Consider the following 26,615-nt stretch of genomic DNA (forward strand, 5'->3'; position numbering starts at 1 on the left):
ACATGACTTTTTTAAGCAGATATTTACCCGGATTCTCAGAAGCTTGAACCTTCCTGTAGGAAGCAGCCAAGTTTTAGTTCCAAGATACTTGACCAATGCCTATGATATAGGCCACATAGTACTGTGGGTCTCATCAATGCTGGTAAGAAACACTTTTTCTTATTAATAATAGTGTCCCATATTTAGTTTTATTTGAATTGGTGCTGCAGTTGTTTTTGGAAAACCTCACCAGCATCACAAAAAGGCTAATTTTTCTTGTTTCCTAAAATAATAGAACACATTTCCTTCCTACTATATAGTGCTGCTGCTGAAACTTGCTGCTTTAAAGCCTAAACCACTGGGATCTTCTGATTTTACAAAAACTGATTTTATATATAATTTAGAGTGCATTTGTTAAATTGTTGGAGGTTAGTAGAAATCATCATTTTTTTCAGTTTGGGAACTACAGCAAGTCAAGAATATGCATTCTGATGGTGACTAAATTTGTTAACCATACAGTTGTAGCTTCAAAATGTTGTTTTGTTGCATTTTTTATAACTGTCACTCCTATGAAACACAATGATCTGTTGTGGTTAATGAGTGGGCAGACAATAATTGTTCAATTTAAGTGAATAATTTGAGAAGCATCTTGTGCTTTTTAACATTGCGTTTGTTTTTCTTAGGGTGGACCAAGCAAGCAAACCCAAAAACAGCTAAGTGGCTTGTTCAACAGTATTACTTCCTTCTTTCATCCTTCTAACAATGGCAGGTGGCTGGTGAGTGAATGGTCAGGACTAAAGACTAGGGTACTGGAGTCCCAAAGCAGTTGGTTGTCAGAAAAGCTTGTGTAGCTTGTTTTTAATTATGTTTAAAGCAGCTGTTAAATACTGTTATGTTGCTTAATGTAATTCCTCTGTAAAAAGGTACTAAATAGTTTGTGTACAGTACAGTGTGTGCAATTCATTTCTGAAAATAGTCCTAGTTTGCACGGATGACATCTGGGATTTAACTAATCCCTTGCCAAGGGACTGGCTGGGGATTAGTTATGATGTTGTTTGGTTTCCAAATAATTTGGTTCATAGAGACAAGCAACAAGACTGATATAAAAGGTATTAAGCTGACAGTGTTCAAGCTAAGACATTGTGAAAAATGTTCTGCGGCTTTATGCTATTTTACAAATAGTATGACCTGCACTGCTTTCCAATAATATATTTTCTGGAAATCGCATTACATTTTCATATCGCACATGCACTAGCAACTGGCTAATGTACCAACATAGAATTGTGTCTGTAAGGTGAGGAATTCAGGAAATGTGCAATATTAATTTGGTTAATAGGCACATTACTGTCTTTTTGCTTTGGCAGATGAAGCTGATGAAACTTGTGCAGCGCTTGCCGGCCAGTGTGGTAAGAAGACTACACCGAGAGCGATATAAGAAGCAGACGTGGCTAACGCCAGTCCCTGACAGCCACAAGCTCACTGACCAGGACATTACAGACTTTGTGGAGAGCATGAAGCAGCCTGTGCTGCTGGCGATGTTCAGTAAAACGGGCAGCTTGGATGCAGCCCAGGCTTTGCAGAACCTGGCACTGATGAGACCTGAGCTTGTCATCCCACCCTTACTAGAAAAGTGAGTTCTCTCTTTAGTATGACGTCCAGTGAGTGAAATGATGGTTGATTCTCAAATCCACTGAAATGCATATATAACAGTAATACATAGTTTGAAACCTGTTGGTACTCATAGTTTTGTGTGCATGGCTGTTGTAGAACCTATCCTGCAATGGAGACTCTAACGGAACCTCACCAGCTCACAGCCACCCTGAGCTGTGTGATCGGAGTGGCTCGCAGCCTGGTTTCTGGAGACAAGAGGTTTCCTGAAGGCCCAAAGCACATGCTGCCGTTGCTGATGAGAGCACTGCCTGGTGTGGATCCAAATGACTTCAGCAAGTGCATGGTATGTGCCTTTTTAGTAGACATGCACTAGTGATGTAATACTAATAATACCGTAGTATTTGTCCCTGTACTCTGCTGTAGTAGAACAAGCCAATTAAATGTTTTTTTTTTTTTTCTTCTTTCACCCACCCCCCATGCAGATAACATTCCAGTTCATTGCAACATTTTCTACTCTTGTGCCTTTGGTAGACTGTTCATCAGCTGTTCATGAAAGAGATGACCTCACAGAAGTAAGTACTTGAAAAAACATACGTCATACTCCCATTTACAACACAACATTACAACATTTTTTTCTACATATCAATTTTAAATTCAGACTTACAAACAGTTTTATCAAAAAGGTTCCCTTATATTATAGCCCTTGGGATGCTTTGTTTTTGTTCCCAAAAACTAACCTGTCCACAGCTGGGGCAAGGTAGGCATCTTAACATTATAACTGCCTAGATTTCGGACTGCATACAACCATCGCACATTTTTAAATTTTAAAATGGCTCCGATATGAAAAACTAAAAATCGGATACAACTTAATATTTTTATTTATGAACCTCATACGTGACATTTTCAGAGCAGAAGCTCTCTATTTAGATTGAAAACTTTTTTCTTATTTCAAAAAGACCACATATACATAAACATGAAACTGTAATAAAATAGACTCTACACAATAAACTTGTGAACAAGTGTAGAAAGCTGTATGCACATATAAAATTATTAAACATAAATATAGCATAAAGCAAAAATATAAAATAACTTCTGCAACGTGAAAGCGCTTTGAGTGAAACAGAGTTCAAAGGCTATGTCTGTGTGTTCAGGGTTCTATTACAGCTTTCTCAGTACAATCTATGAAGAAAATACGCTTTTCAACTGTACCAGTGCCTTTGCCACAGACTGCCTTTTCACAATGGGCGCAGACATCAAGAGTTCTGTTTTTATTGCATTTAGCAACCTGGCATTGTCTTTTATTCTGTGTGCCAGTGGGCGCAGCGCTGGCTGAAGGTTGAGGGGTATTTGCCAGATGGCTTTCATGTCTTTTATCAAAATGTTTCTGCTGTAGCTCTAGGGCTAGCTGCAAAATGAAGTCCCTCCAAGTGATTATGTTGCCGGTGCACTCCTTGTACAAAACCAATGGCTGCCCGGTCCAAAACATTATAAACAACAGCCACAGGCTACCGGCGAGTACCACCTTTGACAGAATACAGCTGTGCATTTTGATCCATTATATCCACATCATACTTCATTGGGTTGTAAAATGCAACAGTATCTAGCTTTCGTTTAGCATCAGTCCCAATGGTCACTGATTTGTGCAGAGAGCTTAGAATAAGCACTTTTATTTTTTTATTTTTTCTTTACACCTGTACACGCTCAGGGTGGCACAGTCCTTCTGCCCGAGGAGTGCAGGGGGGCTCACACGGCTTGAGCTGTTGGTGGTAACTATATTCCGATGACAGACAAACGAGAAAAAAGTAGCATAGCTATATCACATTGTATTGTGATTCAATGTGTATATTTTGTGACCACTGCTAATGATAGTAATAGTAATAATAATAGTAATAATAATAAATATAATATAGGATGTGTAGAATGACTTTCATTAGTGTTTCAGAACTCAACAGGAGTACGTTCTTTCACAATGTCTTGTTATATTCTATTACAAAGTCCAGACTAAATTGTCGGTTATATTGTACTGGTTTCAATATGCCGCGTAAACTGCGGGTCTGGCGGTTGCAGAAGCAGGTGCTTGTAACGTATTCATTTATACGATTCTGCAGCTGGGTATTTTGTTCAAATATTTAGTAACACTTAAGAACAGGCATGCACTAAATATTCACATACAAGGAGATATTTAAATTTCAAAAGCCAATCAAAAAGCGGCTATGGCGGTGCAAATGTTAATAATGACATTTTTAGTGTTGTTTTTTTATTATTATTATTATTTGTTTACCAGACGCCTTTATCCAAGGTGACTTACAGATAATATAATGGTTTATTATCCCTTTCTATGTAACTAACATTTTAAAACTAACTATTATGACTTATTTATTACTTCTGTTGAATAAATTCACAATTTAAACTTGTGGTTTACAAAGCTGCTTCTGTTTTGAGTTTTTATATTTTTTAGATATTCTGGAAGGTCTCTATGGAAAGAGGTTTGAGCACCCTCTTAATCAAGTATTTTTTGTTTACTGTTTCAGGTGGAGCGGGAGCTGTGCTCAGTCAGTGCGGAGTTTGAAGACTTTGTCCTACAGTTTATGGACAGGTGTGTTTTTAGTGTTTGAAATGGCTGAACTCCATATCGATGAGTTTTTGAGTCAACAATGAGCAACGGTCAAAGACAGCACGAGTTACGTTTTTAGAATCTTGGAAATCGGTTTGTATAGTGTTTGGTGCAACAACAACAAAAAAAGGCACAGTAAATTAAGGGCTTATCTGACTTTTATGTTGCTTCAGGTGTTTTGCCCTTATTGAAAGCAGTACACTTGAACAGACGAGAGAGGAGACAGAAACTGAAAAGATGACTCACCTGGAGAGCCTAGTGGAGCTGGGACTGTCTTCCACCTTCAGCACCATCCTTACGCAGTGCTCCAAAGACATCTTCAAGGTTCATAAACACACACACAGACACATTTCCCCTAGTACATACTGCATAACTGTATGAATAGCTGTTTTTAATGTGGCACAGCTGAAGACCCGTGCTCCGGTAGTGGTAATGTAAGATTGATTGCTATTTGCTTCTTTCTTTAAATAAAAGGATCCTGCAAACCAAACAAGGTATCCAGAAGAGCATATAAAACTTGTTTAAGTCTTCTAAAAGGGAAACTTCACAAACATTTCGCTCGGATCATGTCTGATTTTTTATTTTATGTAGGCAGCTTTAAATCCTAACACCTGTTGGTCTTTCTGAACGGAAATATTCATGCCTAATCCTCCTTTGAACATAAACAGGTTGTACTGTAACTAGATTATTTATTAAAATGTTGTGATTTCTGATTTAAGAACTTTTTACTCTCGCTCTCTCACCAGATTCATGTTTTAATTTGTTTTAGGTGGCCCTTGAAAAGGTCTTTAACTTTGCCACTACAAACATCTTTGAGACTCGGGTTGCTGGAAAAATGGTGGCTGACATGTGCAGAGCCGCTACTAAGGTGAGGATACTGTGAGGATATGCCTCGATGACATGTGATGAGGGCATGTGAGCTGCCGTTCATTCTCCTTTTTATACGGAAATATTAAGGAGTGCATATTTTAACTTAAAGTGTACAAGTATGGTAAGTGTTATGTAAAAGCGGCAATTTGCATATTTCTTTTTATTTCGACCACATTGTTTTCTGTTTCAGTGTCATCCAGCAGAGTCTTTGAAGCTTTTTGTGCCACACTGTTGCAATGCAATAACTCAGCTCACAGTCAGTAAGTTTGCCATTTACAGTTCTGTCCAACCCAATATCTGTAATTGTGGGAATGCTTCATAACAGGATTTTTTTTTAGAGGATTACATAACTATTTGACTTTACTTGAGCAGTATTGTTTTATTTAACACACATTTCTTTGTTTTTTTAGATGAGGATGTTTTGCGTGAAGAGGAGCTGGACAAGGCGCTGCTGTGGAACCTTCAGCTTTTGTCTGAGGTAATAAAAAAGCAGTCCTATAAAGTGGCCATACACAATCCCCGCTGTAAATGGAAATGAACTATGGGAATTTTACAAATATTGTTCCTTCCCTTTCAGATCACCCGTGTTGATGGTGATAAGTTGTTGCCATACAGGGAGCAGTGTGTGAAGATTCTCCAACGGACACTCCACTTGAAGTTTAAACAAGGCTACATGCTTTCCTGTAACCTGCTGCACCATCTGCTTCGATCTTCCTCTCTCATCTACCCCACTGAGTACTGCAGTGTCCCTGGTGGCTTCAACAAGCCTCTCTCTGAGTACTTTCCCATCAAGGTATGTTCCCCCCCATTTCAACTCATAGCCAGAGTGCCTGGCTTCTGCCTTTTAACATGGCATTTGCATCCGCCTTTCCATTTTACACATTTCTTGTATCTCTAGTACAGTGTTGGAATAGAACAATTTCTGCCAGTTCCTACCCTTTTTATTTATTTTTACAGCGTTCGTTTAAAATCTTGTATACCAGCACTTCCTATTGGACAAACTACAATATTTATGTGACCTGGGGATAATTATATTAAAAAAAATAAAAATAAATAAATAATTGGAAAATGTCTTTGTCGATACTGAAGTTCAAACCCAATCTCCCTTATTGTAAAAAAGATGAAATGCATGAGCATACAGCTAGTTTTGTAATCCTTGTGTTTTTCTTTTCATATTTCTCTGGCATCATATTTACAGGACTGGGGTAAACCAGGTAATCTATGGAACTTAAACATCCACTGGCACGTTCCAACATCAGAGGAGAAGGCCTTTGTATTTTATATACTAGATATTATCCTCCAACCAGAGCTGGTCAAACTGCAGCGCCATGCAAGTGGAGAACTGGAAATGCCAAGGTTTTAAATTTTAATTTAAATTTGTATTTGCATTCTAGTTAAATTGTGTCAATTTTTAGGGTTAATTAAGATTGTGAACCTTTTTTTCCTTGTTTTTATAGGGATGACATACTGCAGAGCCTTACGATTGTGCATCACTGTCTGATGGGCTCTGGGAGCTTCCTGCCTTTCCTGGATGGAGAAAGAATAACTGACCTGTAAGTGAGAAGAACATTTCATTACATTATAGCTAGTTACCCTACTAACAGAAAGTAAAAACAAAAGCATGAAATCCAACATATAGTATTTATTTCTTACTGCCTTGCTTTGTTCACTTTTTAACATGCTGAAAGGAATGAGGACATATTTAGTGATACTTTTTTATTCTACACAGCCAACCTAGTGCATTCAGTTCTGCTTAATATTAAAATTGCACTTGCTTTATTTTATTGCTCACTTTTGAGCACAGTGACCCAAATATGAAAACCAGGATTAAACTACTTTTAGAGATTGTGGTTTCGTCGTGGGCTGGCTTCAGGATTGTGTCATTGTACTTTTTTGTTTTTATTTTTTAATTCATGAATATAACCTTTTTTATTTCTTTAAGTGTACCAAGCTTGGTGAGTTTGGAGGAGACAGCACTTTATACTGGCGTTGACTATGGTGGGTAAATATATATTTGTGAATTCAGTGTCTTTGACTGTGAACGTAAAAATACAGTGACTACTCACTGGTGCACTTTAATTTAAATATTTCACATGAATAAACACTTGTTTATTCTTTTAAGTACAATGAATTATACCGTTTTTTGTGTTAAATGTTTAAGCATAGCCGATATTTAAAGCACTGTTAAATGTGTATAACAATTGTTTTCATAGTGCTACACTTGTCGTCATCTGTAAAATATGAAATGCGATAAATAAGTAAAACCAATAATGTCAGTGGTCATATTACATATGTAGTTGTATTAATTTTTTTAAGTTACCCCTCATTAGCATAACAACTTTCCTTATTTTGCTGTAGATTTGTTTTCCAGACTTTCACTTTTGAATCTGGTGAAGTCCATTTATCTTGTCACAACAAGCATGTAAAGTCCTATATACAGCAAAGGGAATTTAAAGCTTTAGCTGGGCGCTAATACCTCTTACACGGGGAGGGCATCTACAGTGTGGCAATGTGATAGCTTGTTAAATGGACTTTGTCAGTGTTAAAAGTGAAAATAAAGTCTGTTAACCTTAATTTATGGTAATGTTTGTTAAAGCCTTGGTAATGAATCGGCAAGAATTTTGGTTAAAGATCCTCGCTTGATTTCTAAATAATTATTAACAGCTTTGTAGCTGGTAACAGATGTTCTAAGTTCTGTCCTAAAGTGGTTCCAGAGTAGCACAGGTCATCGGTTACTGCACAACACAAGCACTGCCATTTTAAAAGGTCTTTTGAAGTTGACCTCGAAGTATCCTGCTGCTGTCTGGAAGCAACTGCTATTTGAGACGCTGATAACCGTTGCATCTCCTTCTTTTTAAAGACATGTCACGGGAGAACTACAGAGACGCTATTTGCAGTGTTATGAGGAAACTCTTGCGTAAGTATTTCTTTAAAAATCAAGTTGATACCTGTGTCCAATACTTTGCGATAGTATACCATGTTCTTTGCTATAATGGTAATCGCAGCCCCTGGAGTTGCTGTAATGCTTTTATTTGACATTTTAAACTTGCATATATTTTACATGTGTATTTGCTTAAATAGCCACCCAGGAGACCGACAGGCCCAGTCAATTTTAAGTGATGATATTTCAATTGCATGTAATACAGCTTGTTCACTGATAGTGATCGATGACATCCTAAAAAAGAAAATCAACTTATTCTACAGATCACATTCTGGAAAATTCAGAGGATGACACAAAGTCATTGTTTTTGATCATTAAGGTAGGTTTACAAAATGCATACCGAGTTATTATTTTTTTAATCTTCCTACTTATTGAACTGTGACTGCAGTAAACCTGTAACCTTGTCTGTTTGCTTATTTTTTCTTAGATTATTGGTGACTTGTTACAGTTCAGAGGATCTTACAAGCATGAGTTTGACTCCCGGTGGAAAAGCTTCAACCTTGTCAAGAAGTCCATGGAGAATCGGGTTAGTCGTCTTCTGCAGCTGCAACATTGTGTCTTTCATCTTGAGAAAACAGTCTATGAAGAGGGCCCTAACTTGTTGTTTTTTGTCATGCTGTTGACCATGCTTTTTATATTGATGTATATTTTATCAGTAGTAAATCTCTAGAGTGGTGATACTAACTTTTTTAAAACTATTTATTTCCCTTGCAGCTGACTGGTAGGAAGCAACACATCCGAGCATTACTCATTGACAGAGTTATGCTACAGCAAGAGGTTTGTTTCCCAGTGTTGCTATCTTTGTGATCCGTGAGTTTCTCATGTTTGTTGTCCAGCACTCTGGTACTGACATGCGAAATGTGAATAGGCATTGTAAAATTAATAGGGGGAAAAAAAAAAAAAGATACATATAAAAATATAATATAAAATAATATATGCAGATTTAAAACATGTTAAGTTGTATTGTTCCAATTCTGTTCCAGCTGAGGAAACTGACCGTTGAAGGGTGTGAATACAAGACTATTCATAGAGACCTTTTAAGGGACCTCCTACGTTTGTCAACCAGTACATACAGTCAGGTAATGTCTGTACTGTGTTAACTTAACCTTGATTTTAGCATAACATTTAGAACTGGGGGGCAGAGATCAGCTGTCCTTTTACAGTTTCTTCAATTTATAAAAAATGATGAACATGTGCACGGTGTATAATATCTAGTGAATTTAACATAGACTTGAAGCATTCCTGCAGTTTTTAACTGTTGTTTTAAACATGTGCAGGTTAGGAGCAAGGCCCAACAAGTTTTCTTCATAACCCTCGGAAGTTACAACTTCTGCTGCAGGGACCTGATTCCACTGGTGCTGGAGTTCCTAAAACCAGACAGACAGGACATCTCCCAGCAACAGTTTAAAGTATGTTTAACAAAATACTTCAATCCTTTTTGTTGTTTATAAACAAGATTATCAGGTTAGAACAGGTCTCTTCTTTTGATACGGTTCTCCTTAAGGTATCCTCTTATTCTAACACTTGTGTTGTTTTTTTTTATTTTTTTTTTATTGCAAGTTCTGTCTAATTGTGTCTTGTTACATTTTTCTTTGGGAATCAAGTTCAGTGGATTATTCTGTCCAATCCAGGTTTTGTTTTACCAGGATCAGGACCAGTTACATGCCCCTGTGGCAACCTTGTGAGAGTATACATCAGCGGTCTTCTTTAAATAGTGTAATATTATTCCATTCAATGAATTGTTATGAAGGGCTTGTTTATTTATTTGATATAAGTATGTCAATCCTATCCCTGTCCTCACTATAATATATATAATATATAATATAAACTATGCTGCCTCGTTCTGGTTCCAGGGTGCCTTGTACTGTCTCCTGGGGAATCACAATGGAGTTTGCCTGGCTAATCTCCATGACTGGGACTGCATTGTACAGACCTGGCCGGCTATCATCTCATCTGGACTCAGCAAGGCTATGTCTTTAGAGAAGCCTTCCATCGTCCGTCTGTTTGATGATCTTGCAGACAAGATCCACCGACAGTACGAAACCATAGGATTGGACTTCAGTGTAAGATCAAGCTTCTCGTCCATAACTAATGAACACTTTACTGTGCTAAATTTAGAAACACTAAAAGAAACGTAACAAGTAATGACAAACATTTTGACTAGAAGTGTTTCTTAACTGAGAAATTGTTTGTCATTGAGTTTATTTGTAAAGAACTAGCTTCTATTCTGCAAGTTATCTCCCCTGACATTGTGCAGAACATAGCTTTGTCACAGTTAATTAAAACATCTTATGGTAACTGCTGTTGCTTTTTTTTTTAATGAAATGAAAGGTACCTGATAGTAGTTTGGAGATAGCTCAGCAGATTATGAAGTCAAAAAACCCAACTATAAATCTCCCACTGCCCACTTCAGAAGAGATTGAGAAAGGTGTTCAGCTCCAGCAGGCAAAAAACATTGACTCTGTGCAGTAAGTAAAGAAATATTTAAACAAAGTCTCTCATAGTCTTTTTTTTTTTTGAACTTTTTTAATTAAGGTAAATAACAATCATGCAGAATTATCATGTTTATTTGTTTCTTTTTCCCTAGAAAGTATGAAAAATTGGTCAATAACTTGTTGGACTCCCTCAGTCAGAGAAATCTGTACGTACCTGCACTGCAAGTGTTTATTTCCCATTGCAGTAGTATTTACCAGAGCATTTTTCATCTGCAAACTGGAACCTTTTAGCTGTTCTAAAGGGAATTGTTGTGCTGTATTTTATGGCATGTTTCAAATGAATTAAAAAAAAAAAAAAAGTTATTCAAAATTCTGTTTCCAGAGGACCTCACTTTTAAACTTAGGTCATCTTTATAATAATGAATTTAGTAGTTACCATACCTAGTAATAACATGCTTTTTATCTCCACCATCTTTATAGCCCCAGTACGTAGTCCCCACTTTTATAATGTTAACATGTGAGTTGTTTGGTATCTATTATGAGAGACTTTTTGCACCTCTTATACTTTATGTAGCTCTTTTCCTTCTTTCTTTTAGTCCCTGGAAGTTTGAGCATATTGCCATTGGCTTTCTTTCCCTGCTGTTGAGGGATGATAAGCCCGTCCCTGTCCCAGCAATCCGGTTCTTTGTCCAGAGTCTGAACCACGATGCACTCATTGTTCGAAAGGCGAGTTCTTATAAAAATCTTTTCCTAACTCTTAGATCTGTTGGTGTCTGCTTTTATATTATTATTATTATTATTATTATTATTATTATTATTATTATTATATAAATGGGAGAATCAAAGTCTGGCATCCTAGGTAATGTCTTTTGCCAGTTTAGTGTTGAATAGGATGGTAAATCTGGCGCAACAACCTCTTGACTATCATCAAAATGATCTGAATATGTTCCTCTTCACATCTGTAAGAAATAGTCAGCATTTACAGGTGCCTGAGTTGGGGAAATCTTCTGTATATCTCATTTATTTCAAGTCTGTGGGGTAAATATAATTATTAAATTTGCATTTGACAGTGAGCAAATTCTTTAGGCACTATGAAGATTTCTGCAGTATGGTTCTTAGTTCTGTGGTTTTTGCTTCCAGATGGCAATCTCAGCTGTTGCTGGTATTCTGAAACAGCTGAAGAGACCTCACAAAAAAGTGGAAGAGAATCCTTATGAAATTGGTAGGTGTATATATGTGTTTTTGAATATGTTTTTCAAAAATGCAATTATCACTATTTTGAAATTCTGACCCTTATTAAATGCCAATTTTTTTCTTTGTGAATTGGAAAGAATAGAAATGTAGATGTATATTAATCTTCCCTTGTATCATTATGTTGGTGCTTTTTTCTTGAATCTAAAGTGCTGTGCTGCGTCAAGTTCAGATCTTTCACCTATCCTTCACAACGTTATCTCAGCAATGAGGCTATACATTAACACATTTTTTTGTTACATCTTGAACTGCTTTTTTTAGAAAGTGGTAAAACCTTGATATTCTTGCGAACAACAGTTTATGGTTTAGCTAATGAAGGCTATATCTTGGGGAACAGCTTGATAAATGTTGATAAATCTTTACATGGCATACTAACATACTGTAAATGTAGTGACACCTGAACTGTTACTTCTGGAATTGTGCAATGTGTTATTTCATTGTCGGTACAGTAATGTGTGTTACTTATGTATACATATTTTATTTGCATAAAATATGTATGCATAAGTTTTGTTGACATCATAACTCTTGTTTTCTGTTGTCTTTTTAGGTGGATGCAGTGAACATTCTGAAATCTTGGTGGGAGACAGGCCCGATAATCAATGGATGCTTTATGATAGTGGCAGTTTGCCAAGAACGAAAGCAGCCTGGGAGGCGTGTACCTTTGTGGAGAAAACACACTGGGGATATTACAGCTGGCCTCAGTAAGTTCACAAGGAGGCAGTGTAGTGCAGTGCTTAAAGTCCAGGGCTTGTAACCAGAAGGTCACCAGTTGAAATCCTACCTCTGCCACTGACTGGCTCACTATGTGACCCTGAGCAAGTCACTTAACCTCCTTATGCTCCATCCTGCAGATGAGATGTTAACTCAGTGTCCTGTTGTAAGTGACTGCATATAATGCACAGTTTACAGCCTACCTATGTAAAGCTGTTTGTGATGGCCGTCCACTATGAAAATTGCTATATAAAAATAAATAACATTAGTAATATAAAAAGAAAGCAGGAGCTTTTCTGCACATTCTATATTGGGCCACTTACTCTTTTGACACTAATATATATATACATAAAAAACACTCAAACCCATTTACAACGTACCTGGGATATAACTAGGCTTGTTACTTTTCGATATTATTCGGTAAAGCTTGTTAAACGTCGAATTCCCAAAAATATACACAATATTCTGCTAACATTATTATTTTTACAATTAAGTGTACACAACAGGGTTTAAAATTTACTGACGGGTTGGATCTGGTCGTCCAAATGGTCAGTTTCGTCCTTGTGATACTTGAGTCACAAATGTATTTTAAGAAGAAACCGATTGAACAACAACAAGCGCTCAATTCCTTGTGTACCAAAAGGGTTCAACAAATAAATGACTACTGTAAACCCATTTTATTTATTGGGCAATATTCACAGATCTTCAAATTGTCATTTAGCATGTTTTTGTTTTTCAGAAAATAAAAACGCATGCAATATAAAACCGGAAAAAAACAGATTGGATGTTGAATCTGGGGGAGTAAAGTATTTGAGAATCCTGATCCATTGTTCAAATAACCATTGAGAATGTGTTTACTCATGTGTGTACAGTTCTAAACCCAATGAAATGTATTCTTCTAGTATGGTATTTGTGCCAGTGCTTGGTAGAAATGGCTAATATGTTTATTCTATGCATTTGGCTCATCATTTCCTTCTTTGCCCCCTCCCTGTCAGAAAACTAACTCTTTATGCCCCTGTGGAGGAACAACCAAAACTTGGTCTAAAGAGGGAAGATATGACGGAGGTGAGTAATACAACAAGTGTAATGCAGCTTTTTGTAGTTGCATGGATATCTGGGAAGCTTATAGCTGTACGTCGGAGGTGCCTCTCTGGAACAGCTCATTCATTTACCTGCTTATAAATAACTTCAGCTAATTTTTATTTTGAGAGGTTCTCTGTGTAATCTGACAGTGCCAAGATATAGTGGTGCTGCTAACAATTTTGCATAGTCTCATTCAACCTAGGACGTGACTCATTTTGTGTGTGAAGTGCGTTAAGATAATGTAGCTATGAACTTATAACGTGAGATGCGATTTAAAAAAATTAATCAATTAAAAAAATAAAAGAATGATTCAGACTCCATGTGGTCAGTTTTACTTGTATGCATATAATATAAGATACTACTTCCCTATTCTGGTGTGTGTGTGTGTGTGTGTGTGTGTGTGTGTGTGTGTGTTTGTTTGTGCGTTTTTTTTTATAACCAGGTTTATACATTATAGAAATAACTTATATACTGTACTTTCAGTAAAATGTCTAATTTAACATTGCAGATGGATCAGGTCATCTTCGATCACTTTTCTGATCCCAAATTTATAGAGCAATTGATAAAGTTCCTTTCACTGGAAGACAGAAAAGGAAAGGATAAGTTCAATCCCCGGAGATTCTGCCTCTTTAAGGTAAATGTTCCTTGTAGGTTGATGTTTTTTGTACAAGCAACATAACTAACCATAGCTGAGAAATTTAGTCCGATCACAATAAAAAAAAAAAAAACATGGTTCTATTGCTTAAATAGTGTAATTGATCATTGGTTGTGCTGTATAGTTTTAAGGATAGAAAAGATTCATTCTGATCACTTCTCTTTCAGGGTTTGTTCAGAAACTTTGACGATGCCTTTTTGCCTGTGCTGAGGCCCCACTTGGAGCGTTTAGTTGCAGATTCCCATGAGAGCACCCAGCGCTGTGTGGCTGAAATCGTCGCCGGGCTCATCAGAGGCAGCAAACACTGGACTTTTGAAAAGGTCAGCCCTTGTGATTATAATAGCATTAAGCTTGTTTTTTCCCTTGCAGTTTTCTCTTGTAGTAGTAGCGTCTTTATAAAGAGCAAAAATACCTATCCACAGGTGTTCTTTATTCATCTAATGCTCTGTTTAGCAACCAGGGGTCAGAAGGTACACTGTTAATGGCCAGCATTGACTGGGTGAGTGTGTGTCAAAGGTGGGTTTTGCAGTCTGAAGTAAGAAGCAGTCCTAAAACTAATGTATATTACTTTGACATGTAACTAATGTACTGCACTAACAACTATCAAATTCTGAAGCCTTGGCTGTTCATAGCGGGTCTTCACTTTTTGAAATTATTTGGAAACTCTGTTAAACAGCTGTGCCCACTCTTTGTCTAGGTGGAGAAGCTGTGGGAGTTTCTGTGTCCGTTGATTCGAACGGCTTTGACGAACATCACAGTGGAGACTTACAGTGACTGGGGAACGTGCATTGCCACAGCCTGTGTACGTATCTGTCTGCTTTTATTATATTACATTCTAATGTAATTAACACTAGGTGGGGTGTGACCAAAATGTTTTACTTTTAATTTTCAATCCCTCAACCTCAAATTCACTAGTCAAATTTGAAGGTATTTTAATATGCATTTCAGTCTGTTTTTTTTTTTTATTTTCAATGCTTGAATCTGCTGTCTTGGTCATTGTGGGTTCTACTGGTGTGGTCCGATAGTGTACACTCAGTTTACTTTTTCAGGATGTCTCTTCTGGATTGTGCCAGGAGGCTGCATTCCCTGTGCTGTGGTAGACAGCTGTTCAGTGGTGCAGCAGATACCTGCTGTAGATCAGAAAATAGTAACTGTACACAGATATCACTGCAAATATAAAAGCTGTGCAAAGCAACACCAAAGAAGGGGTCACAGAAATTATGTGCTGACCTTTGATAAGGGCATTGTCTGCAGTGCGTTCTTTGTGCTCAGTGATATGTATCACTTGAGGTTATCTGTTGTTGCTGTGTCCCTGCAGGAGAGCAGAGACCCTCGGAAACTGCACTGGCTGTTTGAGATGCTAATGGAGTCCCCAGTAAACGGCGAAGGGGGTTCTTTTGTAGACGCCTGGTAAGGAAGCTCATTACAAATAAAATACTTGTGCAACTTATCCTTTTGAGAAATACCCTGTATTGAAGCCAAAAAAGCCATGAAAGTGGAGACACACTTGCCTTCAAGAAATTTTATTTAATGACCGTCTCAACTATATGATTTGGAGCCTAATGCCACTGAACTGCAAACAAAGGGAAGAAATGCAAACACACCAGAATGATTTAGTGTCTTAAACAACAGGTTTAACTATTTATTTATTTATTTATTTATTTATTTATTATTACTATTCCTGTTGTCAGACTTTTGATTTCAGAATAGGTTAGTGCTTACAGTAGTTTGTAGTCACATGCAGTGGTTGTTTTGAGTGCAGTGACTTGGTCGTGCAAAGACAATTTCCTTCCCTTTTCTCTGAATTTAGCCGGCTGTATGTTCTGCAAGGAGGTCTTGCCCAGCAGCAATGGAGAGTCCCTGAGCTTCTTCATAGACTGCTTCAGTACCTGGAGCCCAAGCTCACGCAGGTCTATAAAAATGTGCGGGAGAGGATAGGAAGGTGAGTGTTTGCATTAGTCATTCAGTTTCTGAAATTTTAGTATAATCCACACCCAAGCATGCTTAAGGTGATTACCGTGTCAAAAACAACTTTTTTTTTCAGCACTACACAGAATAAGTAACTATACAGAATTATAACTTCTAAGATGATGATGATGATAATATGGTTATATAGATAGAGAAGAGAGAGTGGATGAATACACACAATTAGTGCAGGTCTTGTTTTGAGTGGAATTCCCGGAATTTGATGATCAAAAGCAACCTAAACTTTCAGCTGATCACAAACATTAATGTAATGTTAACGGTGTATTTCCGATTTTTTTCTTTTCTTCTCTCGTGATGCCCCAGTGTTCTAACCTACATCTTCATGATCGATGTGAGTCTACCCAACTCGCTGCAGAGCTCCTCCCCACGGATCTCCGACTTCACAGCCCGCATCCTGGTAAGGCTGAAGCCCCTGATGGACGTGGACGAGGAGATCCAGAACCACATTGTGGAGGAGAACGGATACGGGGAGCAAGACGAAAGAACCCAGGCCATTAAACTGTTGAAGACAGGTGAGAAAGCAGAACTATCTAAATTCTCGTCTATGCTATTAGGTAGCCTGTGGCATGACATGAAACCTAAACAGAAAAAAAGATGAACCCACAATGTTTGTAATAATGTATTGCCTACAGTTCAACATATGGGGTAAAGAAAAATGTATTTTTTTTATAGTTAGTTTCTATATTCTAAGAACTTGATCAAATTGTATTAAGCGTTATTATAAAGGACAAATTAACAAGGTGAATGCTGTTATCCAGCAGTAGGGTTGGTTTATACAACAGCGTTAAGCTCTTTTTGCAGTATATAGGTAATGAAAATTGGTTGGCCTGTACTTTTTTGTTTTGTCCTACTGATCATCTTCTTATCTGTAACAGTTTTAAAGTGGCTGATGGCGAGCGCAGGAAGGTCCTTCTCCACGGCTGTTCCAGAGCAGCTCCAGCTCCTCCCTCTGCTTTTTAAGGTATATTCCTGTTTCCTTGTTGTTGGTTTTTTTATTTTTATTTTTTATTTCAAATGCTATAAAGTGATCTAGAAATCTTCGTATGGGTATTTTGGGATTTAGTTGTGTGAATTTATCTACAGATTGCACCAGTAGAGAATGATGACAATTACGATGAGATGAAGAGAGATGCAAAGACTTGCTTGTCCCTTATGTCTCAGGGATTGCTGTATCCACAGCAAATAATGTTGGTGTTACCAGTTCTTAAAGAGGTATGTTCTGTGTCTGTTTATCCAGTTCAGCGTTATTCATTAAAAAGATTGGAAAGGCAGTAGAAAAATAAAATGCGTTTTAATCTTTCACGGCAAAGCTTATGGATTGTGCTTCCACAGGTTAGTAGGATTTGTAGCTTCACATTTTTCACTGTTTTAATATACAATTGTCTGCTTTAAAAAAAAAAAAAAAAAAGTTACTGTTTGTTTTGCTGATGCACCATGAAAAAATTTCTTAAAGAGTTTTCAAAAAATAACTTTTTCTATGAAACATACCTAAAGAGGATGAAAATACTTTTATAAGTTATTGTATTCGATTTGCTTTTGGCTGTTAAGTTTTTTTTTTTTTGTTTGTTTGTTTGTTTTTTAATGTTTTTTCTTTGTTTTGCACACAGACAGCAGGGAGTGCTTCTTGGCATGCCCGATACACAGTGCTGACCTATCTCCAAACAATGGTGTTTTACAACCTCTTTACCTTTTTGAACAACAAAGAGGCCGTGCACGACGTGCAGTGGCTGGTGCTCAAACTCCTGGAAGATGAACAACTTGAGGTAAATAAACTCGTGCTGTAACATGCATAAAATGTATTTTATATCAGAAAACTTTTGCTACTTCAAAATTATTAAAAAAACTATTGGATGAGTGGAGTCAGGATTTTTACAAATATTGCAGTATTATTGAAGTGCAACTCAAATCTAATCTGTTATTACCAATATTTGTGCATTTTTATGTTCACTGTGATTTGTGTAACTGTTAATTATTAGGCTGTTAATACATATTCTGTTTTTCAGACTTGGTGTCCTTGTACTGACCAGAAGGTTGTTTCAAACAACTATTTATTTATTTATGTATTTATTTATTTGTCAGGGACACATACAATAATAACAAATGAAATTTACATAACACAAGGTGCATTGTGTTTTCAATTTAGCCGATTTGTCTAATTTCCATTGATAGTCCCTGGGCAGACATTATAGACAACTATAAAATAATACCTCTACTGCTCCTATTCCAACGCCTAAATTATTTAATTAATGCTGCAATTACAATCATGAATAACCAATATAATACACAGTGTATTCCATAAATAAAACATTCCATATAATACATAAATAAATCACCTATTAAAAAAATAATAATTACCTGTTGTACCTACATAATAATCAGCAACTTACATAGTAGTCCTAATGAATTATTAACCAGTGATACAGTTACTAAAAATATCATAATTAAGGTAATGATTACTCAGTAGAGTGTGTTTAAGCCAAACCTTAACTTTGTTGCAAAAGATTTTAAAGTCACTTAAGACCTTTATTTCAGAAGGAAGCGAGTTCCAGAATAGTGTCTTTTATTGCAACAGCTGCTTGAGTAAATGTTGTTCTACATCTACAATTCCCACACACAGCCTCTCTTGTAAGCCTTTAACTCTTTGCAGCCCATTTATTCAGCACTTCTTGCGTGCATTGGGTCCAATTTATTTTCAAACGCACGGTTTATTTTACACGTGCTCTTCACATTTTTTTTTTTTTTTCAGCGTAAAACAGGTTTAAAAGGCATTGAATCACAGGAGATTCTGTACTGTATCTCAAGCCAAGCCCCACCTCTTGTTCTCAGTACTTTTCACATACCTCTTTATAGACGTGCATGCTGATAAATCCTCTCCTGATCACTGGTTTTATCACCATACTCCTCAATAATGCGATCCAAGTGATTATTTTATTACTGTAATATCTCAAAGCTCTGTCAATGTCAGCGATATTCTTTGAGCGATGGATGCAGAAGCAGCTATCTCCTTTGTTATGTCCATGTTATTATCTATGTAATGCATGGGGCTATGACATACCCCCCCCCCCCCTTTTGTTTCGGATTCATTCAGCTGCTATCGGTCTAACTCTGCCATTGAAAGGTTTTCTCTACTTTTTCTGGAGAAAAAAAAACGACTAGAGACCTGTGCTTTAAGTCTTCTTGATAATGTCGGACAGGGTCCGATATCGGACTGGAAAGGGAAAATTGTAATGTTGGACCTGGTCCGACATAGGACTACAAAGAGTTAAGAGTCTGCAGCGATCTTTTTCGTGAATTCCTTACATATTCAGCAGTTTTGTTTTTTTATCAAATCTGTAACTGGAAATGAGGAATTTGGGGGTCACGTTTGATCCAAATTTATCATTTGAGTCTCCGTATTTTTATATATATATATATATATATATATGAAAGTATATTTTTTCATTTGAGGAATATAGACAAACTTAGACCCATTCTCTCTGTACCTGACTGTGAAAAGCTAATGCATGCCTTTGTTTCATCCAGAATAGATTATTGTAATGCTATGTTTTCTGGTATTCCTTGGTGTTGGTGTCTTGTTTACTGCAAGTTCAAAACACTGCTGCTAGAATTTTAACAAAAACCAAAATAGATTTGCATATTACCCCTGTCTTGGCCTCTTTGCACTGGCTCCCTGTGCATTTTAGAATTGATTTGTAAGATTTTGCGTTTAACTTATAAAGCCTTGAACAGATTGACACCAAGTTATTTACAGGAGTTGTTGACCTCTTATAATCCAAGTCGTACTCTAAGATGGCAGGATGTGGGGCTGAGGGTGAATAAAGATGGTGCTGGAGGGAGGGAGGTAGAGTCTTCTCTTGTAAAGCCCCAATGTTGTGGAAAGCTCTACCATCTTTAGTCAAAAAAGCAGGGAATCTTTCTATTTTTAAAACCGCATTGAAAAACCATTTTTATAAAATGTCATTTTTTCTATAATATTCACTGACTGTATATCATTTTAGACTGTATTTAAGTTTTATAGGAATTATCTTTGCCTTTTAAATGTTGTATTCTATTGTAAAATGTTGTAAAGCGCCTTGAGGTCCTTGTGAAGAAAGGCACTATAAATGTAAATAAATAAATAAATGTAACTGCTACAGGGTATACTTTTAATACGTGGTGTAGATTACATGGGATAATATTCTATTTCACAAGGAGTTTGCAGAGGCTGTAAGGATATAGCAGAGGAAGCAGAAAGGAGCTTGTTGGTGCGACAGAGGCGGGCAGAAAGAGCCAGACTTGAAGTTAGGATAGGAAGAGATCCCTGACCGATGAGCTGCCTTTATGTACGACTGGGCTTGGTTGAAGGCTGAAGTCCGAGGATCTGAAAACACATAAAAGGGCTCTGACTCCAAGGAAGGGTCTGATGAGTTGGGACCTGAAAGGAGAGTTAGAAAAGGGGTTCCCTGACTGCTCTCTGACGAGGTGAGGCACAGTCCTCTAAAGCCGGGAGCAGAGATGATTGACGGCTCTACTATGGAGGTGGGTGTGGAGGGAGCAGAGGCTGCAATGGCGTCTGCAAGGAGACGAGAGAGTGTCGTGATTGTGATTCTGTTATCGAATGACCAGGAGGGGAGAGATTCTACTGCTGCTTTAGCACTGAACTGGAGAAAACCTTTACCAAAATAACTTTCAAAGTCCTGATGATGTACTAATAGCGCTGGAAGTGCGTCAAAGGAAGATTCATTTAGATCTGACTGTGTAGAACTGGGGAGGGACGTCTGCTTGTAGTTTGCAGAACCCGCCTTTCCTCTTCGCCTGCAAACAAAGATTCACAGTAGAGGCAAGGCAATTGCTGCCGACAGGAATGTTAATGCCTTGTCGAACAGAGCTTTTAAAAATTTGGTGGAGGGCCTATCATTATAATGGAGACGTAGCGGAGGATGAGTAATGGAGTGGCGCTTTGAACAGCACAGCTGGAGATTGGATAGTTGCACTTGCAGGCTTAACTGGCGATGAAAGAAAGAAAATCTCAAGGATGAGAAGAATCTTTAGAGCGGGCAGGAAAATTTGCTCTGTCATCTGAATCGAACAAGAAGGCGAAGTTTAGACATTAGTAAAGAGAGAAAGCTTAAGCACGCTTTGACTGAGTGAGCGTTTGCTGCACACAGGGAAGATGCGTAAGATTGTGGCTTTAATAGACATTAATTAGGCAGCCCCATTTCCCGCCCCCTGAATCTCGCTAAAGGCTAACATAAACCAGGTTGTTTAGTGTTTTGTTTCGGCATCCATGGAGGGTGCTTGTGGATATTACATGACATATCTCTGGTTATACAGTCCAGATAAGACCAAGCAGGTCTGCTGCAGTCTACACTCCCTGAATCCGTACAGCCTCCCCTCACTGAGGTTTCTGCTGATCTTGCGGTTTCCATGGAAACTTCTCTGCTAGTGGAGTCATTTTGTTTTCTTCACGAAGGCAGGGAGACCTAAGCCACAGGGATGTTGTGTTTTTGTTTTTTTTTGTTTTGTTTTTTAAGGGGGGGTGGGTCATGAAGTCAGGGCTGTTATGCCTCTCGGCAGCATAACAAGAATGAAAAACATTCATTCTGCTAATTCCTCTTTTAAATAATAGAATCTAAATAATATATTTTGTTATAGTTTGTATACTTTGGGTGAGACTAAATCTGATGTTTTCCCATTGAAAACCTGTCCCACAGGGTTCTGTTTTGGGACCAGTTTTCTTTAGTATTTATTTACTGTCTCTTGTATTCAATTCCATTGTTATGCGGATGACAGTCAACTGTATGTTAAAACTACCCCAGATATTACTGTGGCTGACTCTCTATTGGATAGTTGTCTAGCTGACCTCAAGACTCGGTTGCAGCAGAAAAATTGACATCCTAATTGCAGCAAAACCTGAGGTAATGTTGTTGGTGGGTTAGCCACTTCAGAGCTGAACAGCAGCTGATTTAGCCTTGAAATTGATGGACATGAGAGGAGTCCCACTTCATCAGTTACCAATGTTATCATTTGAGGATCATATTAAGAATATCTGCCAAGTGCCTTTCTTCCATCTTAGGAACATTGGTATACTTAGATCCTGATTGTATGTAACTGATGCAGAAAACCTTGCCCATGCCTTTATTTAATCAAGATTGGATTACTGTAAAGTTCTTTTTGCAGGCATCTCCTCTAAGGTTATCAACAGGTTACAATGTGTGACTCGGTTGATGATTTTAAATCTAATCTTAAAACTTACTACTTTCGATTGGCTTTCTGTAAATGATTTATTGTTCTTACTGTTTGTCTATTGAAATGTCTGTTTTTATGCTGCTTTTTGATTAAATGAAAAGCGCTATATAAATAAAATGTATTATATTTTACCACCTTACAAATTAATTATTCCAATAAGAATACAGCAACCAGATATTTTAACTTGTAAAAAAAACATTTAGGAGAACAGAATTTGTCATTGTCTACTTTTACTTTACCCTGCTTAATAAATATACCATTAAATCAAAACGAATGAAACTCAGTGTCTGAAGAATGTGTGTGTGTGTGTTTTTTTTTTTTTTTTTTTTTTTTTTTTTTAATATATATCAGACCAGCCTGAATGTAAAGCAAAGCCTTCTCTGGATTCCTAACTGCAGTATTCAAACGTGTTAGCATTGCCAAACCTGTTAAGCACACCTAGCTAGAGAAAATGAGGAAAAACCATTGATGGAAAATGTTTAAAGCACAAAAATAAATCAATTAACCACTTCAGTCATCTGAAATGTGTTTAAAAAATACTTCAGGACTGCATGACGGTTTCTTTTTATTGTGTTAACATGATATTACGACCCTTGCATGGTTAAAGAAATTGACACAAGCTATTAGTTTGTCATTGTTCAAAATAGGTTGTAATGCAGGAGGCAGTGTTGTAAATGACTACAGATCCCCTATGAATCTGCTCATTTTGCAGTCAGGCATCTTTCCCATACAGGGATTTTACATTGGCACTTCGTGTCTTGCTAGCCTGATCCCTTGGGGCAAGAACCAGCTTCCAACAGATGCTCACTAAACTGCTGATTTAAAACAGAGGCTTTTGTATTTTTTGTGATTTATTCAGTTGTTAATGTTTGAAAAATGTGGCATAAAAATGGAAATATGAGGGAGGGGAAACTGTCAAGAGCCCATTGTTGGATAACTGTGTTTAATTAGCATGGTGCTTGCAGCCTCACTGATTGCTTGTGAGGTGCCACAGAACATTGTGTTCATTAATATAATGCATAATCTGCTAAATTATATGCAGACTAATGCTAAAAACACTGTCTGTACAATGAATATACAAATGTTACTATTTAAGGTATAAATATGCAACTGTATATATTAATAGGACAGCTCCCATTTTCTGTAATCTTTGCTGAGCTTCCATACCAGTCGGTACTAGACAGTACTTTGTGTTTTCCGTTAATTATTATGTACGTGGCACAATAACCACCTTTTGGTTTCCTAAAATAGCTTAGTGTTTCTTTCAGTGCTGGTTAATTCATGATGGTTCTGTTGTCCGCTGATTATGAAAGGAGTAGACTCATGAAAGTTTAAAGAGCTGTGACTTTGACCCAGCGTGGAAGCACTCTGGCTGAAAGGGCAGCAGTGACGTGCAGTACCTGGTCGGACGCAGAGAGGGTGACATTTGCAGTGATCTCTGTTCTGTGCTTTACTTTTCCAGGTGAGGGAGATGGCTGCCACCACCCTCAGTGGCCTCCTGCAGTGTAACTTCCTGACTATGGACGCCCCCATGCAGACTCACTTTGAAAAGCTCTGCAAGACCCGGCTTCCCAAGAGGAGGAAAAGGGACCCAGGCTCAGTGGTGGATACCATTCCTCCAGCAGGTGGGGAGAACACACACCTTCACTACAGCTGGCTTTCCAAATGTGTACAGTGTTGTTGCCAGCTTGAATGAGTTACACTGGTGTGCAATACTGGAAATGGAACTCTATTGAATGAAGGGAAAACACTGGATGAAATAATAAGGGACATGGCTTTGTAAGACGCTGAGGGATTTTAAGCCCTAACCAACTAGGGGGGTGTGAGTAGTATATGAGATGGGGCCATTCAATTGTCCTAAAACAGTGGTAGATTAAAATCCGCCACTGTTTAAATCGTTAACCCTTTGCAGTCCATTTATTCAGTGCTTGTCAGGAGCGTCAGGTCCAATTTATTTTCATGCCTGCTGTTTATTTTACACGCGCTGTTTTAATTTTTTTTTTTTTTTCAGAGTAAAACAGGTTTTAATGGCACTGAATCGCAAAAGGTCACTCGGTACAAGCCCCACCCCTTGTTCACTGTATTTTTCACATACCTCTTTATAGACATGCATACTGATAAATCCTCTCCTGATCACTCGTTTTATCACCAAACTCCTCAATAATGCGGTCCAAGTTATCATTATATAACATTTCAAAAAGCTCTGCAAATGTCTGTGATATTCTTTGAGCGCTGGATGCAGAAGCAGCTGTCTTCTTTGTTTGTGTCTGTGTTATCTTTGTAGTGCATGGGGCTATGAGATACACCCCCCCTTTTTTTATGTCTGCTTCATTTGGCTCTTGTCGGTCTTGAAAGGTTTTCTCTGCTGGCGAAAAAACGACTAGAGACCTGTGCTTACGTCTTTTTGAGGATGTCGGACAGGGTCCAACATTGGACTGGAAAGGGAAAATTGTAATGTCGGACCTGGTCCGATATAGGACCGCAAGGGGTTAAAATACGGCATCTAACCATGCATATGAACGTCTTATTTAACCCGAAAGGATCCCATTTTAATGAACCCTGTGAAACTTCTGTTTTTAATGTATATGCAATTAAACAGTAACATGTTTACGTTCTTGCTGGTAGTAGGTTAATACACGTTTTATGTATTTTTATTTTTGCAGACTTGGTTAAGCGGCATGCAGGTGTGCTTGGGCTAAGTGCCTGTATCTTATCCAACCCCTATGATGTGCCCACGTGGATGCCCCAGCTTTTGATGGACCTGAGTGCACACTTGAATGATACCCAACCAATTGAGGTAAGCCAACTGCACATTGTATTACACCTTGCAGTGGTGGCTGCTTAATGAGAGACTTTTGTAACAGTGAAACCCGCTTAATGTCACTGTTAATGTCAGGCTCTGCATATTATCGCTACATTGAAATGTCCCAGCCAGAATGTAATGGGAGTCAATAGAAACAAACTCCTGATATTAGCAACCAACTTTCAGCCATGCAATTGATTTTCGCCCTACTATTTAATGTCATACATGTATATTGGCACCTTTTGTATACCACTAAATGATCATCCTTATTGACATGCAGCAACTGCAGTTTATACGAAATTACAGGTAATCTCGGACCATCCTGGGATATAAATGCAATATTTAGAAGCATTTTGGTGTTACTGTTACGAGTTGTATATGTTACAGCAAAGTAGAGGGCACTAATGCAATTATATTAAATTACATGTAGTTATGTATATTCAGGATGCACTGAATCCAAGTTTTTGGGATTCGGCCAAATACCAAATCCATCTCAACATTAGGCCGAATACCGAATGTACAAAAACTGTCAAGAAAACTGAAGAAAACTGTTGAATGAAAATCAGACTGGCAGCTACTAACAAGGGACGTGCACAATGTAATTTGAGCCTTTTAGTTAACCGTATTTGTATTAATGAGTGGAACCTCTGGGCGTGCAGAGTCATATTCCCGGTAACTTTAGTTAAAAATCTCATAAAATGCTTTCTTTTAAAATTCTCAACACAGTTGTATCAAGTCTGCAAGTTCTTGTGCTTGCTAAAGAGAGACAGTCTGCTGCCACGTTTGTAGCCTACCTTAAGTTACTTTACGATTTCAGCTCGAGTGCCTTTAAGTAAGATGACACTGGCTGCAACTCCATTGTCATTTTTTATTAAGCTTACTTGATTAGAACATCATTAGAGATACAAGCAGCTTCATACACTACTTGGTTTGATTAAATGAGTAGTACGCAACAAAATATGAAAGCTGATTTAATTTCAACAAACCACAACGACAACTTTATATATATATATATATATAACAATCTGTTTCTCTTTTGCCTTTTTCAATGAGTATAATTTAATTAATAGAGTATAAAAACATATTAAGATAACAACTGCCTAGCCTAAGTTTAATTAATCGTGTTTGTAATCTAGCAGCGGCTTCTGTTGCAAACACATCTCTGATTACAGTAGTGCAGACCGTGGGTCAAAACAATGTTCGTGTTGGGGTGCGTTTTTTTTTTTTTTCTTAATTAATCTTCCGAATGCCTTTTAATTTGTTTGGTTTTTTTAAACCATTTAAATGCAAAGCCATAACAACACATGTATACAGGCTTTTTTTTTAAATATATTATTTCTACTGCAATTGCTTTTAATTTTTCTGCACATACTACTACTTTGTATATGATGTAGAATATGTGAACGGAAACATCTAACACTAGTACGTGCAATACTCTTTGAAATAAA

General features: G+C 37.5%; 1 protein-coding gene across 3 annotated transcripts in view; it reads left to right on the plus strand.

Annotated features, from left to right (window-relative positions):
- Positions 1-26,615, plus strand: part of LOC121316312 (proteasome activator complex subunit 4-like) — a 47,098-nt gene that overhangs the window by 18,186 nt on the left and 2,297 nt on the right. For 2 of the 3 annotated variants that reach the window (XM_041251331.1, XM_041251332.1), the window contains 38 exons: positions 20-142; positions 663-755; positions 1,344-1,609; positions 1,747-1,933; positions 2,073-2,162; positions 4,122-4,186; positions 4,378-4,528; positions 4,974-5,072; positions 5,265-5,334; positions 5,485-5,552; positions 5,652-5,867; positions 6,273-6,430; positions 6,532-6,627; positions 7,017-7,072; positions 7,935-7,991; positions 8,279-8,334; positions 8,443-8,541; positions 8,730-8,792; positions 8,999-9,094; positions 9,293-9,424; positions 9,869-10,078; positions 10,347-10,483; positions 10,603-10,656; positions 11,047-11,176; positions 11,591-11,672; positions 12,249-12,402; positions 13,408-13,477; positions 14,004-14,129; positions 14,318-14,470; positions 14,848-14,952; positions 15,469-15,560; positions 15,961-16,092; positions 16,440-16,648; positions 17,012-17,097; positions 17,220-17,348; positions 17,744-17,899; positions 23,827-23,989; positions 25,028-25,161. In XM_041251331.1, coding sequence (XP_041107265.1) covers positions 20-142; positions 663-755; positions 1,344-1,609; positions 1,747-1,933; positions 2,073-2,162; positions 4,122-4,186; positions 4,378-4,528; positions 4,974-5,072; positions 5,265-5,334; positions 5,485-5,552; positions 5,652-5,867; positions 6,273-6,430; positions 6,532-6,627; positions 7,017-7,072; positions 7,935-7,991; positions 8,279-8,334; positions 8,443-8,541; positions 8,730-8,792; positions 8,999-9,094; positions 9,293-9,424; positions 9,869-10,078; positions 10,347-10,483; positions 10,603-10,656; positions 11,047-11,176; positions 11,591-11,672; positions 12,249-12,402; positions 13,408-13,477; positions 14,004-14,129; positions 14,318-14,470; positions 14,848-14,952; positions 15,469-15,560; positions 15,961-16,092; positions 16,440-16,648; positions 17,012-17,097; positions 17,220-17,348; positions 17,744-17,899; positions 23,827-23,989; positions 25,028-25,161 — 4,563 coding nt within the window. Of the gene's footprint in view, positions 1-19; positions 143-662; positions 756-1,343; positions 1,610-1,746; positions 1,934-2,072; positions 2,163-4,121; positions 4,187-4,377; positions 4,529-4,973; positions 5,073-5,264; positions 5,335-5,484; positions 5,553-5,651; positions 5,868-6,272; positions 6,431-6,531; positions 6,628-7,016; positions 7,073-7,934; positions 7,992-8,278; positions 8,335-8,442; positions 8,542-8,729; positions 8,793-8,998; positions 9,095-9,292; positions 9,425-9,868; positions 10,079-10,346; positions 10,484-10,602; positions 10,657-11,046; positions 11,177-11,590; positions 11,673-12,248; positions 12,403-13,407; positions 13,478-14,003; positions 14,130-14,317; positions 14,471-14,847; positions 14,953-15,468; positions 15,561-15,960; positions 16,093-16,439; positions 16,649-17,011; positions 17,098-17,219; positions 17,349-17,743; positions 17,900-20,327; positions 22,665-23,826; positions 23,990-25,027; positions 25,162-26,615 lie in introns of those variants that run through there. The other variant, XM_041251333.1, reaches the window with a different exon arrangement.

Source organism: Polyodon spathula, chromosome 5 (genome assembly GCF_017654505.1).
Source record: "Polyodon spathula isolate WHYD16114869_AA chromosome 5, ASM1765450v1, whole genome shotgun sequence".
Classification (NCBI taxonomy): domain Eukaryota; kingdom Metazoa; phylum Chordata; class Actinopteri; order Acipenseriformes; family Polyodontidae; genus Polyodon; species Polyodon spathula.